The sequence below is a fragment of the Opisthocomus hoazin genome, chromosome 16, assembly GCF_030867145.1.
Source record: "Opisthocomus hoazin isolate bOpiHoa1 chromosome 16, bOpiHoa1.hap1, whole genome shotgun sequence".
In the NCBI taxonomy this organism is placed as follows: Eukaryota; Metazoa; Chordata; class Aves; order Opisthocomiformes; family Opisthocomidae; genus Opisthocomus; species Opisthocomus hoazin.
The window spans coordinates 20,615,261-20,630,702 of NC_134429.1; the positions used below are offsets into that span (position 1 = coordinate 20,615,261).

Below are 15,442 nucleotides of genomic sequence, written 5' to 3' on the forward strand. Positions count from 1 at the left end.
GAGAAAACTGTTTTCCTTTCTAGAAAAAGAAGTTTTCTTTTGGAGTTTCAAGGCTGAAAGCAAATTAAGGGAAAAGTGGAAGCAAGTGGAGCTTCAGGGCCTGGATAGAAAGTGATGTGGAGACCTGGATTACTGCAAGGGCCTCTGTGCTCTGCTCTGGCTGAGATGCTGTTGTTTCTGAGGTGGAACATGGTGTGTGCTCAGCAATTCTGAGTACCAGCTTCAGTCAGGAAGCTGAGGTGATGATATCTATTTGAAATACCGAATGAAAATAGTGGCTGGTGCGAGACTATCAGGCAAGCACTGCTGTTCTTCAAAGGCACAGCACTGAATCTCCTGAGCTTGCTTCCATTGTAGTGTTTCATGTGTGTGTTCAGAGGAATTGTTGGAGACTCTTTTGGTGTTGCTCTGAGTTGGCTATTTTGATGCTTCTGGCTCCTAGTAGGGTGTTGTGAGACTTTTTTGTGAGGAGAGAGACCTTGGTGATTTCCAGACTGAGTAATTACAGAAGACCTTGAGGTTGCTCTCCAAAGGGAAGCGGTTGAATAAAGATGAGCAGTTAGGCTGTGATTGCTCTATGGTGATGATAGACCTGACCTGGCTCTGTCAAGGAGAGCCAAGGATCTGTCCTCCCCCTTCCCCTGCGTAGCCTGCGGATAATGTGCAGAGGAGAGCTGAATCGTTTGGTAGTGCGTGTGCAGCAGAACTTGGCATTTCTGCTTGATGGTTGCTGGAGCTAACCTTGAAGCTTTTTGTGATGCTGGAGGGCAACTGGCACCTGAGCCAAGGTCCTGGAGCATGGGGTGAAGAAAAACTGTGGTTGCAATCTGGGTGAGAACTGTGAGGAGTTGCCCTCCTCTCTGAGAACGCAGCCGTGTTTGAGTTACATGTTCATCTGCTATTAAAGAAAAATACAGCTGCTTTCTTACTGCATTTATTGTTTAATTCACTCATGCTGCTTGTTGGAAACACCATCGTTAAAGTCCTTCTGGGGCACAGTGTGTCTTAAAGAAAAATCTCCATGGAAAAGACTTTCCTTTAAATTTAGTACAAAAGAAAAGCCCAACTAGTTTTATTTATAGATCGGGGCATGAGAGATTTTCAGTTTTCAAGCTAGCTCTGTATCTCTGTTTCTCCCATAAAAACATGTTTAACATTTTTTCTCATCCTTCCAGAATAAAATCCTTTTATTGTGATTTTTCTTTTTTTGCTAAAATGATTCACTTGAGTGACAAAAACATTGGGTTTACCCATTGAATAGGCAGTTTTGTGAGTTGCATTTCTGTTCTTGGGTGAGATATTCTGGGTTTTGGTTATTCTTTAAGAGATGATCTCTTGCTTCTGTGGGTTTGTGGCAGTTTATATGTCTAAAGTTGCCTGAGTATTTTCCAGATCTGTATCATATGTATGATAAATTTTGGGGTGTTCTTAATACAGAAGCATCCAGAATTTCATTGTGCAATATATGCTTGTATGACCCATGAGAAAACAGCTAAATGGTGAAACAGTCAGAAATATGGCTTTCCAACAACCCAGATGATGAGAAAACAATCAATCTTGGTACTAGTTTGTATGCATTTGATAGGGGGGGAAATACTAAACTGTGGCTTGCTTGGAAAAGCAGCAGTGTCGGGGTGAATGACGACACCGAGAACAAAAATCTTCTTTTCTTTTATTTAATTATGGTAAGATGCAGAGTTTTAAATGGCTTTGTTTAAAGTGAGGCTGTGATAAACAGGCCCAGCTGTAAAAATTAAAGGCTGAGGTGATTACAATGCAGAAATGCTGACCTGCTGGCTTGCCAGAGCTTTTGCAAAGCTGTGAGTTAGTCTTGAGCAGAGCTGCAACTCCTACCTGTTTTGAAAAGAAGTCGGGGGACACTAGTCACTACTTCTCCTGTTGGGCTTTACTATTCCATGGTCATTCTTCACACCCTTGTTGTGCCCTGCCAGCCCAGATTGAGTGGTCAGTATGCTTGGGAATGAAGTGTTTCACTGCCTAGATGGTCCATTCAGCTGAGCTTTGTGATGAAATAATCGATTAAGACTCAAATTCCCTTGAAAATGTCGAGTTCTCTTGTGATCTTTAATTGATTCATGTTCTGGGTTGCTTAAGAGCGGAGTGAAAAAGCTGTTAGTAATAATTTTGTAGAAAACCTGTTCCCCCTGTGAATGAGCAGTCCCTCTTGTCACGCACCCAAGTGGCTGAAATGGAGAGAGCCTCCTCCTCCTCGGGATGTCCTCGCGAAGTGCGAGCACTGCTCTTATTTGAGCTGTTCAAAATCACTGTACGGGTGATCTCACTCCATTATTTTTAAAGAAACTTCTCACTTCACTCTATTTAACTTTATCCTGCAGAGAAATGAAACTATTTCCCCATCTAATTTATTCTGAAGGGAGAATCTGTGGCTGAATGGCCGTCAAGCAATGCGTGATAGATCTGTTCTGGGGCACTAACAGCATCTGGAGTGAAACCATGAGAAGATTTTGTGGTATATATCGGGGAACAGTACTACGGGCACTGCTGCGAGCTTCTGGCCAACTGCTGGGAAAGACACAAGTGTCTCAAGCTAATGTCAGGGTGCGACAGTGTTGGGCGCAGCTTCTCTGCAGGGACCCGGGTTTTTGGGAATACCCTGTGTGGCACCAGATGGTGCAGTCTGATGGTGGGACTGGGAGCCAGAACTTGTGCGTTGCTGCTGAACTTGGTTTGGTGTGATGTGCTCGCCTGCTCTGCTGGCTCCCTGCTCTTGTGTACATGGTGACTTTAAAGATGATTTGCTGTGAAAGCTGGGAGCTCTGCTGGAGTGTCCCGCGTAGCTGTGTTGTTGCCTAGAGGACAGAAGTGTCCTACCATACTACCATTTTGCTCCTCTGTTCTTTCATCGGTGAGTCTGGAAGCTGCTCTTCCAGCAGTAGAGTGGGTAGCTTCAGGGCAGTAAATGAATCAAACAAAATCCTAAGAAAGGCCTCCAAAAATAAGATGTCCTTTCCTATTGAATAGACTCAAGTTTGCAGCTTGCTGTGCCAACTTCTGTATCAAAAACACTTCTTAAATTTATGGGAACTTTTTGTGACATGATTTTTTCTTCTTTTAGTGGTGGCAAGCTCATGAGAGAGCTCTGCCTTCGCTCAGAGGCTTAGCCTGCCAGGGAAAAGTGGGACAGGGGACTCCCTTGGTAGGTGCCTCAAGGCAATGGGCCTTAATACCCCAAGCAAACGAGAATGGCTGGGATCCTTTCTGCCTTGGGAACCTTTAATCACCATGTTCAGGTCTTTGGTTTGGCTCTGCAGTACTTGCCCCTGGGAGCATCCTACCCACCCCAGGCCTTGGGAGCAGCTTTGCCTTTTGGGCAGCAGCAGAGCTTTGGGTTTCCCACCTGTAAAATGCCTGATTCAGCAGGTTACGGGGTAAAACCCAGAAGGATGGGGATGGCAGCAGATGGTGCCTTACTGGGCTGTTGCTCTGGTCAGGTGTTTAGAAACACACACTCTGGCTGGAAGGTACCTTGCTTCTCCCTAATGGAAGTGCCACAATTTGTGTGTTGTATAGAAATGATGAGGTAGAGTTGGAGCGAGTCTCGAAAACAGTGCTCGTTCGGATCCCTGAGCTGTAACCTGCCAGGCCAGCTGTTGCCTGGAAACTTCCTTGTCTTTGTTTTTTCCACTTGATATAAAGCAGGTAACCAAATACTAACCTTAACGCTTACAGACAGTGCTGGAGATGATGGATTTCTGAATGTCTTTGCAGTTTGGGTGGAGCTGTATCTGTTGGGCTCTGCTGATACAGCCCTTTTGTAGCTGTTGCGTGATGTGTGCTAGAGCTGAGATCACATGGACGGTGTCTGCGGAACGAGAGGCTCGAGCACGCACCCCTTGCCCACCCCGAACTGCGGACTGGGCTGGGGAGCGGCGAGCTGTGGCAGTCTGAGCTCTCGGGCACTGTCACACGCTGCTTTTTAATCACGAAGGTGGGGAAGGAATTCCCCTGCAGAACCCAGGAACCGGTGGCAGTCAGGCAGAGGTCCCTTCCAACCCCTACCATTCTGTGATTCTGTGAAATGCTGCCAGCAAGCAGTGGTGAGCTTTTCTCAGGGAAGTGTGATTGGAGGGGCTTCAACAGATCGATAGAATGAAAGTAATCTGCCATGCCTTAGCTAGGTAATTTAGGAGTTTTTCCTTCCCAAGTGTATTCCTCTAGGAAAACCATTTTTAAGGCATTGAGTAAGCACTATTATTCAGCAAGACTTGTTTGACCCAGGTATCAAATTAATTTTTCACTTTTAATGCTATACCAACAGTAAAAGCCTTTCTCCTACACAGAATGTAGATTGGTGCTTTCATTTTTTGATGGGGAATAGTGAGTATGTCTGGTGCTTTCCAAAACGTAGTGCTCCTTCCTCAGAGGTTCTGCTCTTTCCTCTGTTTTAACGCAAGTCTTCGCAGGAACAAACCCAGTGGAACATGAGTCACTGTAGGAACAAGCATCTGGGCAAGGTGGGCTCCTGGCTTATAAATGGTACAATTGTAGATACAGAAGAGCAAAGACTGCCCTGGTTGGAAAGCTGGCTGGAAAATAGTGGTCGTAAGGTAGACATTTATATTCATAAAAACCATTGGATATTTTGTATATATTTGCATTTAAATTTCTAACCACTTCTTAAAAAATGGAGCTTGGTTTTTAACTATTCACCAATTAGTTTATCACTAGCTGTGCCTCGTTCTAACAAGGAAACTGCTGGGCTGCTGTGGGATTGCCACAAGTTCTCGTGCTGCCAGTTTGTGAGCCAAGAACCCAGCAGTGAGGGTGAAGAGCCGGGAGATCTGGCTTTGGATGTTTGAGCTCTGTGCCTTAAAGCAGGTGCAGGGGGGGCTGTGGGGAACCGTGGGTGTCTGAATGCAAAGACCAAAACTCTGACAGGTGTTCCCAGCACCATCTTCTGAGACTGCAACCCAAATCTCTTACAGTGATAAGTAGTTTATTCTTCCACCTGCAAAAAGAAACAAAAATGTGCATGTGTGATTGGAGAAAGATTTCTCTATCAATTACTTAAACATGCTGCTTTTCCCTCTGAAATTAATTGCATCCCTCTGTAGAGTAAGAATACCTGTCAGGAAACATTTCAGTGGCTTCAAGAATTCTCATCTCCTCCGTGGAAATTAAACCAAAACCTTGCAAAGTTTAACACTAAATATGTGGATGAAGGAGAAACAAGAACGAGCAGCAGGACAGGCAGCTGGGAGCACAAGCACTGCCGTGATGTGCTTAAGCTCTGGTGGTTCTTCCCTGTGCCCTCAGCACAAAGCTGCTCCTTCCTGCGCTGGATCATGCTGTCTCGTGTGTGTGACTTGGGCTGAATGATGACTTGTCACTGATGTGATACTGGGGGGGAAAAAAATTGTCAAATCATTATTTTCCAGTGATGAAAAGCATTTTTTAAAAATTCTCTAGCCTGTAACAACACTGATGTGACAATTAGCTGGACAGCAATATGTGAGATGGGGGGGAGATGACCCAGACTGATGCCTGGTGTAATCCTGCTCAGCTCAGTGAGTTGTACTCGAGGAATGAAGTTGACTCATTCTTCCTGGATACAATCCACCTCGCATGGAAATGGATGGAATTCTTTCTCTTGCGCTTTAACACGTGTTCTTACTGTTACTTTCTACTGTCGGTCTCTGTTAATTGGTAAACCTAAATGAGCTCTTGATGCCCTACAGTTTAAAAAAAATGATTTTTGGTACTGCTGGCTTTGCCTCAGACTGGAGACACCGGTCACTTAAGGGGGGCCATAAATCCTTCCCTGCCCCCGGGTGCAATCTGCAGACCCCAGGGCAGGGGCCCTTTGTGCCCACTCGTGTTATTCCGGTGCTGCTCGCGAGGCTGGCGGGGAGCGGGCCAGGGACCTGCGGGGGCAATGAGGGGTGCTGGGGGGGGCAGGGGGAGGACACCACTCACACCCCCCCCAAAGCCATGGGGCTGCCGCGCCCTGCGTGATGCTCCCGAGCTTTGCGGGGCTGCCCCACGCGTGGGGCCGGCCCGGGGTCTGTCCGTGTGTCCTCCCCCACCCCCGTGCATTGCGCACCCGCGCTGCGGAGCGAAGCGTGACGGCAAAATCACATCTCACCCCATCAGTCGCCCCTTTTCCCTCTGCCCCCGGCCCCGGAGTGCTGCTCCCAACCGCAGTTTTTGTAAGGTGGTTTTTTTTTTTTAAAAGCTGCTTTGTATTAAATGAATGAAATATGGTCGTGTCCCGCCAGGTCCCTGTTTGCTTCCCTCACGCACCTTTGTGGAAAGGAGTTCATCGTACCCGGGGTGCCGCCGGCTCCCCGCAGTTTGTCGCAGGGAGTCCTGCATCCTCAGCTCGCGGGGTCATCATCTTTTCACCTTAAAAAGAAAAACGCGGGGATGGGGGGAGAGGGGAGGGGAGATTTGAAGGCAGAGAACCCGTCCCGCTTTCGAAAACCCAGCGAGGATTGCAGTCTGCGGTTCTCTCATGCTTGCAGAGCCGCTTCTGGCTTCGCCCGCCGTGAAAGCCTCGCTGCTTGCATTTGTTCTGCTGTGGGAGAACAACACCTCTTGAGCACCAGGACCATTTTCAGGTGTATTTGTAGCAGATAGGTGTTTCTGAAGCGCACAGCTCTGTTGTTAGCGTTTAAGGAAAAAAAGGAGCTTTTGGAAAAGGGTTTGATCCTTTACTTTTCCTGTTTGGTAGAAAAAAAATGTTCTTAATTATGACTTGGGGGGCGGGAGGAGATGCTTGGAAAGCTCTTCCAGAAAAGTAATTCTAAACAGTGAAAAAGGGGGGGGGAAGCTCTATGATGTTTTATTTTAATAATCCTTTGCAGGCATGTGAGCCGTTCTCTGGAAAAAAAAAGTTTCAGGAAAAAGGCACGAACAATACAGCCTTTAAAACCAAATCTGCAAACTTCTGAGAATATGCCCTCTGATTGAATACACCGGATTTCTCTCCCGAGCGAAGGGGCAGGTTTTGTTCGTTTGGACAGTCTTTGAATACTGTTCTAAAACTTCTTTCAAGTGGGAACTGAAGAGAGAAATGTTAAGTTCTGCGAGGAGACAATAAGTTAGCATCTTTGAACCGGGTCCCCTGCATGCAAATAAGGCTTTTTGGCAATTTGGGGAAGTTTTAATTGGAAGGTGGAAGCATGTAAAAAAGATAAGGCTATGTGGAAACTGAATCGGTAAGAACCACCCTGCTGCTCGGCGGGGAAGCCGGGGTACCGGCTTGGGGGGACCCCGAGGCTGCCCCTGTCCCCCCCTGCCAGCCCTCGCCCCTCTGCCCTCTTCTCCCCCCGCTCTCGAGTGGCAGCCCCCCAAAGGGATCTCGTAAATAAATCCATCGGTTTAAAGTTTCTATAATTTTCACCTAATTAATTTTATTTTTTTCTTTTGGCGTGCAGGCTCCCCCGCCCCCCCGGACCGTGGTGTCGGGCCGGGCCCAGCCAGCCCCGGGCCGCTTTCTCCCCGCTCGAGGCTTGGGATTAGTGGTCGGGATCCTCATTTCCCATAGCCGTAAAAGGTCTTGAACTCAATTAATAGCTAATAATTATACAGCCGGCTCCGCCGCAGCCGTCGGGAGCGGGGGGGGGGGGGGGGGGGAAGCAAGCGACGCGGGCGCGTAACCTGCGCGGGGGGCTGGGGAGGGCAGTATCGCCCCGGAGACTGACACCCCCCCCCCCCATCCCCGAGCAGACCCGGGGGGCACAAGGGGGCTCCCGCCGGGGCGGGGGGCGAGCCGGGAGGGCAGCGAGCTCCGGCCGGCCGGCGAACGGAATCTGGGCGGGTTTCGGTTCACCCGCCTCCACCCTCCCCCCCCTCCGTGAAACTTAATTAAAGCGATCTCCCCTCGGGCTGCCAGCCCCGGTGCCGGCGGCCGGGCCGAAGGCAGCGGAGTCTTCCTCTGGCTGGCGGCCGGGGGTTCCCGCGGGGAGCGGGCTCGGCTCGCTGCGGGAGGGGAGGCGATGCCAACCCGCTGCGGGGCCGCAGAACGCCCCGGTTCGGCTGGAAAACACCCCAAAATCCCGCGCCGAGCACCCGCTTCCCGGTGCCGCCTCCCGCAGCGGGGGGACCCCCCCAGGGACCCCCGGGGGAGGAGGGAGACCCCCAGGGGAGGAGGGGGACCCCCCCCAGGGAAGGGGCAGCCCTGCCCCGAGCCCCCGGGGACTCGGGCTCCTTCCACCGCGCCTCCGCTCGCCGCATCCCAGCGCCCCGTCGTTGCCATTTCGCTTTCATTTGGCAAGCGCTCTCCCGGCAAAAATATTTTGATCAAACGTCTGGGGAAAAATTGCTATAACTCCTTAATTTCCCTTCATTCCGAGAGACCGTCGTGATTAAAACTGCTGTGTTTACACCCGCCGAAAACTGTCTGTTCTCGGGCTGGCGTCGGGAAGGCAGCAGCGCGCGATCTTTTACGATTGTAATTATAATACCGTTCGAGTTAGATATTCAAATGTAAATGTTGCTTTTCTTTTGACGACTTCGTATTTTAGGGCGTGCGTTTTTACCTTACCCTGGACCGGCAAGGCGTAGCCTCGCACGGCGGAGTGTAACGAATTCGTAGGAATTCTTATAGCTGAGCGTGTTTTTTGAAAAATCTTAAATGGCAATTTACACGGTGTTTTTTCATGGCCGGAGGAGCCAGTGTTTGCTTCTAGAAATAAGGGGGGGGGGGGGGGAAGTCTGATAAAGGCATTTTGATGCGGAGAGCGATTTCTGCGCAGCTCGAGTGTCAGGACAGCAGCGAGCACGCACGGGTTTTGCGCTGGTGCCCCCCCCCCCCTGCCCCCGTGAATTTCATTGCTAAGAGGACCAGGAGGGTGACCCGGTATTTTTTTTTCCTGTAGGAAATGCAGACATTTCTGCCTTTCTCAGAGCGGTGTTTCTGCTGGAGCCTCTCAAAGGCTTTCAATGATTTTTAAACCGAGGAGCGCGCAAATCGCCCGCTTCAGGAGTGGAGCTGCTCGGGTCCCCCGGCTGAGGGAGACCCCGCACCCAGCCTGGGTCGGTGTTTCCCTGCCCGCAAAAGGGGCTGGAGCCCCGCAACCGGCCCCGCAGCCCCCGGCCCGGCCCCACGAGCTGCCCGCCCCTTGCAGCTGCCCGCTGATGGCTTTAATATATATTTTTTTTTAATTTTTATTTTATTTTTCTTTGCCTCGGCCGCTGCGGGCGGGGAGCCGACGAACTCGGCGGGGGGCACGGCCCCCCCCGCAGCCCCGGGGCTGTCCTCAGGTGCCCCCGGGCGCCGGCCCCACGCGGGACAGGGGGCTCCGGCCGCGGCCGAAAGGCGTTGAAATTCCTGGGCACCGGCGGGGCTGCGGGGCGAGCTGCCCTCTGCGTGGGTCGAAGGCAGACCCTCATTACAGCGTGGCGGGTGTGTGTGTGCTTTCTCCGCTTATTAACGGCAGATTAGGAAGGGGGGGGCAAAAAATAAGTCTCTGGGGAAGCGTGTGACATTGTCACCGCCTAATCCGTCCGGGGCTGGCTGGCCCTGCCGGCGAGCAGCCCCGTCGGAGGCCACCGGGACCCTGCGTAGTTTATAATGTTAATTCTCGCTCTAATCGTCACGCAGAAACAACGAGTGGTTCACGCGCAAATCCTCGGGAAGGGGAAGGGGTTGCTCTGCGCGCGCGGCAGCTCCCGGACCGCCTCGACCGCTTTTAATCTTCTTTACCGCTTAAAAATATTTTGGGCTCGGACCTGCGGAGTCCCGCCTGGAGCCGGTTCCCAAAGCCGGCCGCGTAAAATGCGCGGGGAAGCTGCGCTGAAAACGCCAAGCCACCCACCTGTAAATTATGGCCGCGCCAGCCCCCCCATTTCCCCCCTCCCCAGAGGTGCGGGGACCCCCGCGAAGGGCGCGGGGCAGGCGGCGAGCTGCGTGGTGCGGGGAGGAAGGGGCGAACAGGGGCCGGGGAGGAGGCTGGAAACCCCCGACGGGCGGATCCCGCTGCCGCCGGCTCGGCTGAGCCCCGGGGGGCTCGGGGGGTCCCTCTGCCCCGACACGCGTGGGGTGGGAAGTGGGAAGGCGGCTCGTTTCCCCGGAGGAGAGCGTTAGGAAGGCTCGGCGGAGCAGCGGCCGCCTCCGGGGGAGACTTTTATGGTTTTTCTTTTCTTTTTTCCCCCCTCCAGCCCGCTCCGGGTCTGCCCCACGCTGGCCTTGGGGAGAGCCCCTCGCCGACACGCGTGTCTGCGGGGTTGCTTGCGTGGCTGGGGCCGCCGGCTTCCCCCGGCCCCCTGCTCCCTTCCTCCACGCCGATTAATTAGCTGTCCCGCGTGGAAGCCGCACGCAGACAGGTGCAGGCTGTAAAAGCCAGTGGCAGCCGCGGGATAGGAGCCCCGGGGTGGGGGGGTGTCAGGCTTCCACCCGTGACAAAAATCTCGGCAGGGGCCGGAGGGACGGGCGGGTCGGGCCCCGGAGCCTCCCCTGCCCTCGCCACCAGCCGTGCTGCCTTCAGAGCATTTTTTGGGGGGGCTTAAATCGAGCTTGAACCGCAACGGCCTGCCCGGTGCGGGAGGGGACACTGCTCGTGGTGGAGGTGGCAGCGCGTCCCCTCCCGCACGTCCCGCAGCCCGCCGCCAGCACACCCCGACACCCCCGCTTAAAAATTCGTTCCTTGTTTGGGTTTTTTTTTTATCCTTTTCCTTTTTTTCCCCCATTTTTTCCCCCTCCCTCTTCCCGCCGGGGCCGTGCCCGCCGAGCCGCTCCCGCAGCCGGGGCGAGCCAGAAACGCGGGGAAGGGATGGCGGGGGCGAGGGGAGGGCAGCCCCAGCCCCCGGCTCTCCCGGCGGCTTTGCAATCGCTCCTCGGGGGCTTCGTTCGCAGAACCGCCAGCTACAGCGGGGAGGAACACCCCGCACCCCCCCCCCCGTACACCCCCGAAAACGTTTTGCGTCCCCCAAAACCTCAGCGAGCGGGTCCGCCGTTGCGTGCTCATTTAATTGGTTATAGGAGCTGTTTCCTAGGGAAATCTGCGTTCCTGGGGGGGGGAAACTGCAGGCCGGGGGTGGGGGGTCTGCAGGAAAACAAAAGCCGGGCTTGTGGCGGGGCAGGGCTGCGGGCTGCCGTGCCCCCCGCTTCCAGCCCGGCCGCCCGTCCCTCGGTGCCCGCGGGTTTCCCGGCTCGGGGTGGGGTGTACCGGGCACCTGGGCATCCCCCCGCCTCCTCTCCCCGCGGGTCTGGGGGCTGCGCTTCGGTCCGTGCGGGGCCGGCGCTGGAAGGACGCGGAGAGACCAGCCGGGACGTCTGCGGGCTGCGATCGGCCCGTCCCGCGGCAGCCGGGTGCGGGGATGCGGGAGGCAGCCGGGGTCGCTGGGTGAACTGGTGCGGTGAATGGGAAACGTCGGCCCTCTCCTTCCACCGGGGGGGCTCGGCGGGGCCGGTCAGCCCGTTCTCCCGGCCCCGGGGGGCCCGGCGGGTCCCCCCTCGGAGGGATTTTTGTGCTCCGCCACCCCCCTTCCCCTCCACGCCGGCTCCCAGGTAGCGCCTGCAAGGGCCCGGCTCCTGTTCGCAATTAAAGAGTTTATTAAGGGGAGGGGGGGGAACCGGTAATTAGGCAGAATCTTCCCCCCCCCCCGCCCCTCGCAGTTCCACCTGCAGGGCAGGGGTGCAGCCGGCGGCCCGGCTCCCAGCAGAGCCCTGGGGCGATGGGAGGGCTGCGGGGTCCCCGCTCCCCAGCCCCGCGACGGCAGCGAGCCGTTACGGAGGCGCGCGTTTTCTTCCCCCCCCCCTCTCCATATTAATCTCATTAAATCCTACCTTTCAACCTTCTTCCGTGACCATCTGACCTGGCCACTTGAATTAAAATAGCGCTTTCTCCGCAGTCAAAGGCAGCACATCAATCACCGCGCTATTTACACTCCGCTCCTCGCTTCAAAGCGGCTCTGCCCGAGCTCTCGCTACCTTCTCTCCCGGGGGGGGACGGGCAGGTCCCGGGGGGCTTGGGGGGGGGCTTCTATATATTTTTTCCTCCTTCCTCTTCCCCCCTTTCCGCCCTCTTCCCGGCTTCCCCCGTCCCTCGGGAGCGCTCCCGGCCGCGCTGCCTTCACCTGAAACGAGCCAGAGAGCGGCGCGGACCCCCCCCCCCTCACCCCGCTCCCGCGGGAGCTGCGCGGTGCCCCGGGGGTGGGGGGCGAGGGCCGGGACCCCCCAGCTCCGCACCCCGGCGCTACCCGGGGAGAGGCCCCGGGGCCGAGCGGCTCCGCGCCCCGCCGGTCTGTGCCCCCCCCCCATCACCCCGGGGAGCGGGGAGGGGGGGGGGTGTCCGCGTTCTGGCTCAAAACCTGCGTAAAGGCGGGCGAGACAGCGGAGGCTGCCGGGGGGGGGGGGGGGAATATTCTGCGGGAGACGCGAGAAATGCCGGCGGAACATAAAGTGCAAATCACGTTATTTTAAAAGTTCTGCGAGCCCCTGAGCCGAAGGGGGGGGGGGGGGGGGGGGGGGGAGAGAAAGTAAAAAGGGGTAAAAAGGAAGAAAACACAGGCAGACGCTGGCTGAGAAGTTACTGTAAATACATATTTTTCAGGTTAAAAATAAAAGCACGTCTAAAATAGGTACAATGACGCGATGACACCCGTTAACAAACTCTCTACAGCATTGCCGTTTAGTAGCAGTAATAATAATAATAAGATAATGATAATCACCTCTTTACGGGATGGCACCTTGATCCTGAAATATTGTCCGGTGTGTAAGGTCAGTGTGCGGAGGGTTAGGAGCGGAGAGGGCTGATTTTTTCTTAAAGGGGCAGATCAGGGGAAGGCTGCGGCGGTGCCGGGAGAGAGGAGGTGGGGGGAGATAAGTGGTGTGAAGAAGAGGATAGGACAGGGGAAAGAAAAAAAAAAAAAAAAAAAAGAAGAAAAAAAAAAAAAACCCACCCCACCACCAACCACCCCTGATGATGATGAATACATTGGAAAGTTTTTTTGGCCCTGGTGAGGGTGTCAGATTGAATGCTCTGTGCGCATGTGCGAAGGTGTCCAAACTGACAATGCTTGGGAGATGAAGATAGTGTGTAGCTGCTTCTGGGCTCGGGGAGGAGGAGAGGCATCCGCCGGCCGGCACCATGCGATCCAAGGCGCGGGCGAGAAAACTGCCCAAAAGTAGGTCCTCTCCCTCCCTTCCTCCGCGCACCCGGGCCGGGGCGGGGGGGGGGGGGGGGCTCGGAGCCGGGCCGGGGGGCTGCAGCCCCGCTCCCTCCCCGCCGCGGCCGAGCCGACCGGCCCCGTCCGCGCCGAGACCGGGCGTCCCTCACCGCTCCGCGCTGCCCCGCACCGCGCTACGGCGGGGCTCGGCGGGCGGCGCGGGGCCGGGGGGGGGGGCGGAGGGGGGGGGGGGGGGAAGCGAAAGTTAGCTGGAAGTTGACGAAAGGGGATAGCAACTTTTTTTTTTTTATTGAGCCGTTCCAAGTCTTGTGAAATCATATTCCCGGCTCTTGAAATAGTGGGCGCTAGAGGCCTGCGATTGGCGTCTGATGGGAGCGCCTGGGGGACCTGAGCCGGGGGGGGGGGGGGGGGGGGGGGGGGGGGAAGAAACCCTTCCAGTCTCGGGAACAATTATCGAGGAGAGGGAAGGAAGGGAGTTTGTAGCGAGGAAAAAGAAAAAAAAAAAAAATTATGGATCCGCTCTCAGCCGAGGGGCTTCGGATTCGCAGGTCCGGAGGGAAGATCCCGGACGCGGCTCGGGTGTCCCAGCTGGGGGTGAAGAAGGTCTGGGGGAGGGGAGCGCGGGGGAGTGTCTTTAATTTTTAATTTTTTAAAAAAAAATTGACTCGGGGGTGGAATTGCGGCTCGTAAGTCTCGCGCAGCTTTTTTTTCCTCCGTCTTCCACCGGACCCTTCTTCCTTCCTTCCTTCCCTTCGAGTCGTTCCTAGGCTGGGTTTGCAGAGGAGGAGAGCGCGGCTTTCGGAGGGAAGAGCTGGGGCTTTTCTCGCCCCCCCCCTCCCCCCCCGCAGAGCCCGCTCTGGGGGGGTCTCGGTCTGTTTCCCCGCCGGGCTGGGTGCGGCGGGGGATCCCGGGGGCAGCCCGTCCGCGCTGCTGTCATTATTGTTATTGTTTTTACTCTTCTTATTTAGTTTCTGTTTCTCCCGGGCTCTGTCGCGACGCGCCCGGCGGTTGCCCAGGTCCCAGCGCAGCCCGAGCCCTGCCAGGAGCTCGGCCCGGCGGCTCCCGGCTCCTGCTCCCGGGGAAACCTCTCGGCAGGGCTCTGCCGGGCTGGGAGCGGGGCGATGAGGGGGTGCGGGGGGCCCTCCCCGCCCCCCCGTGCGGGAGGGGAGGGGGGAGCAGCCCGCAGCCCCCCGCCGTTGGACGCGGTTCCAAGCCCCGGTGGCGGGGGGCAGCGGGAGGGTCCGCAGCGCTCCCACGCGTGGGCTCCGGGGTGGATTTTTGTCGTTGAAATTCGTTTTTCGGGAGCTTTTTCCCAGCTCCTCCAGGTCAGCGGGCATTCCTGGCTTCGGGAAGCCGGAGGTTCCCCGCTCCCTGCCCGGAGAGGGGACATCGCGCTCCAGACCCGGCTCCTCAGCCCAGCTCGCTTCAACAAAAAACAACAACAAAAATATCTATATCTCTATATATTCGCTTTGTTGCGGAGTTTGGCGGCGGGTCCCGGCGTGGGCGAGCACCCACCGCCGCCCGTCGCTTCCTCCGGAGCGGCACAGCCGCCCCAAGGCCCGGCGCCCGCCCTGGCCGCGGCTCCAGCCCCCAGCCCCAAACCAGCCCCGCGTCCCTGGGACCCCCGCACGCACCCGCGGCCCCAGCGAGAGCGGCTCTGCCCGCAGAAACGGTGCTCGGAAGCGGGGGGGTGCAGTTAGCGCGGTCAGCGTTGCCGCGCTCTTTGGGAAGTTGTCTTTCAGTTAATCCTGGGATATATATATATATTTTTTTTTCCCCCAATAAATACACGCTTTAAAAGCCCCCATTCAAATAATAACTTTTTAAAAAGTCATCGCTTATTGTTTTAGGTTGTTAAGGAGAAGGGTAATTTTCAGAGCTCTCTTGGCTGTGAAAGCGAGGTCGAATAGAGTTGGAATATTTCTATTTTTTCTCTTTTTTTTTTGTTATCCTTTCCTCTTGCTTTTTCCTTCTGCAAAAGGCACCGGCTTTTTGCAGCTGTGTGGGCAGCGGAGGGTGCGGGTTTTTTGCAGCTGTGCGGACAGCGGTGAGGCGGCTGCTGCGGGCTGGGGGGGGAGCAGAGGGGCTGGGGAGCGCCGGCGGCACAGGCTGCAGCGCCTGTTCGGAGGGCTGAGCTCTGATTAAAATCAGGTGTTTAACACGATACAGGGCCCAACGGTTTACGGGGTTCCAGCCGCGGATTTTTCTGGGCTCGCAGCTCAGCACAGTAGCCCGACGCTGAGGTTTCGGTATCCCAGGAGTATTTATTTGCGAAACAGATGTAACGCGGATACGTGTGTGCGGGTCTTGCCGCCTTAACATC

At 55.6% G+C, this 15,442-nt stretch overlaps 1 protein-coding gene and 1 long non-coding RNA gene across 2 annotated transcripts in view; one reads left to right on the forward strand and one right to left on the reverse strand.

The window, feature by feature from the left end:
* Positions 1-1,698: 1,698 nt before the first annotated feature.
* On the reverse strand, positions 1,699-12,822 carry LOC142363364 (uncharacterized). The gene is made up of 3 exons (XR_012765678.1): positions 12,658-12,822; positions 6,286-6,387; positions 1,699-4,990 (listed from the first exon to the last, which is right to left on the reverse strand). It is a non-coding gene; the product is annotated as an uncharacterized LOC142363364 (long non-coding RNA).
* A 186-nt stretch (positions 12,823-13,008) lies between these two features.
* The window catches only part of ARHGEF16 (Rho guanine nucleotide exchange factor 16), a 350,362-nt gene continuing 347,928 nt past the window's right edge, over positions 13,009-15,442 (forward strand). Inside the window, exon 1 of the mRNA XM_075437221.1 lies at positions 13,009-13,113. Within this exon, the coding sequence (XP_075293336.1) occupies positions 13,077-13,113 (37 nt within the window). The 5' untranslated portion in view covers positions 13,009-13,076. The remainder of the gene's footprint in view (positions 13,114-15,442) is intronic.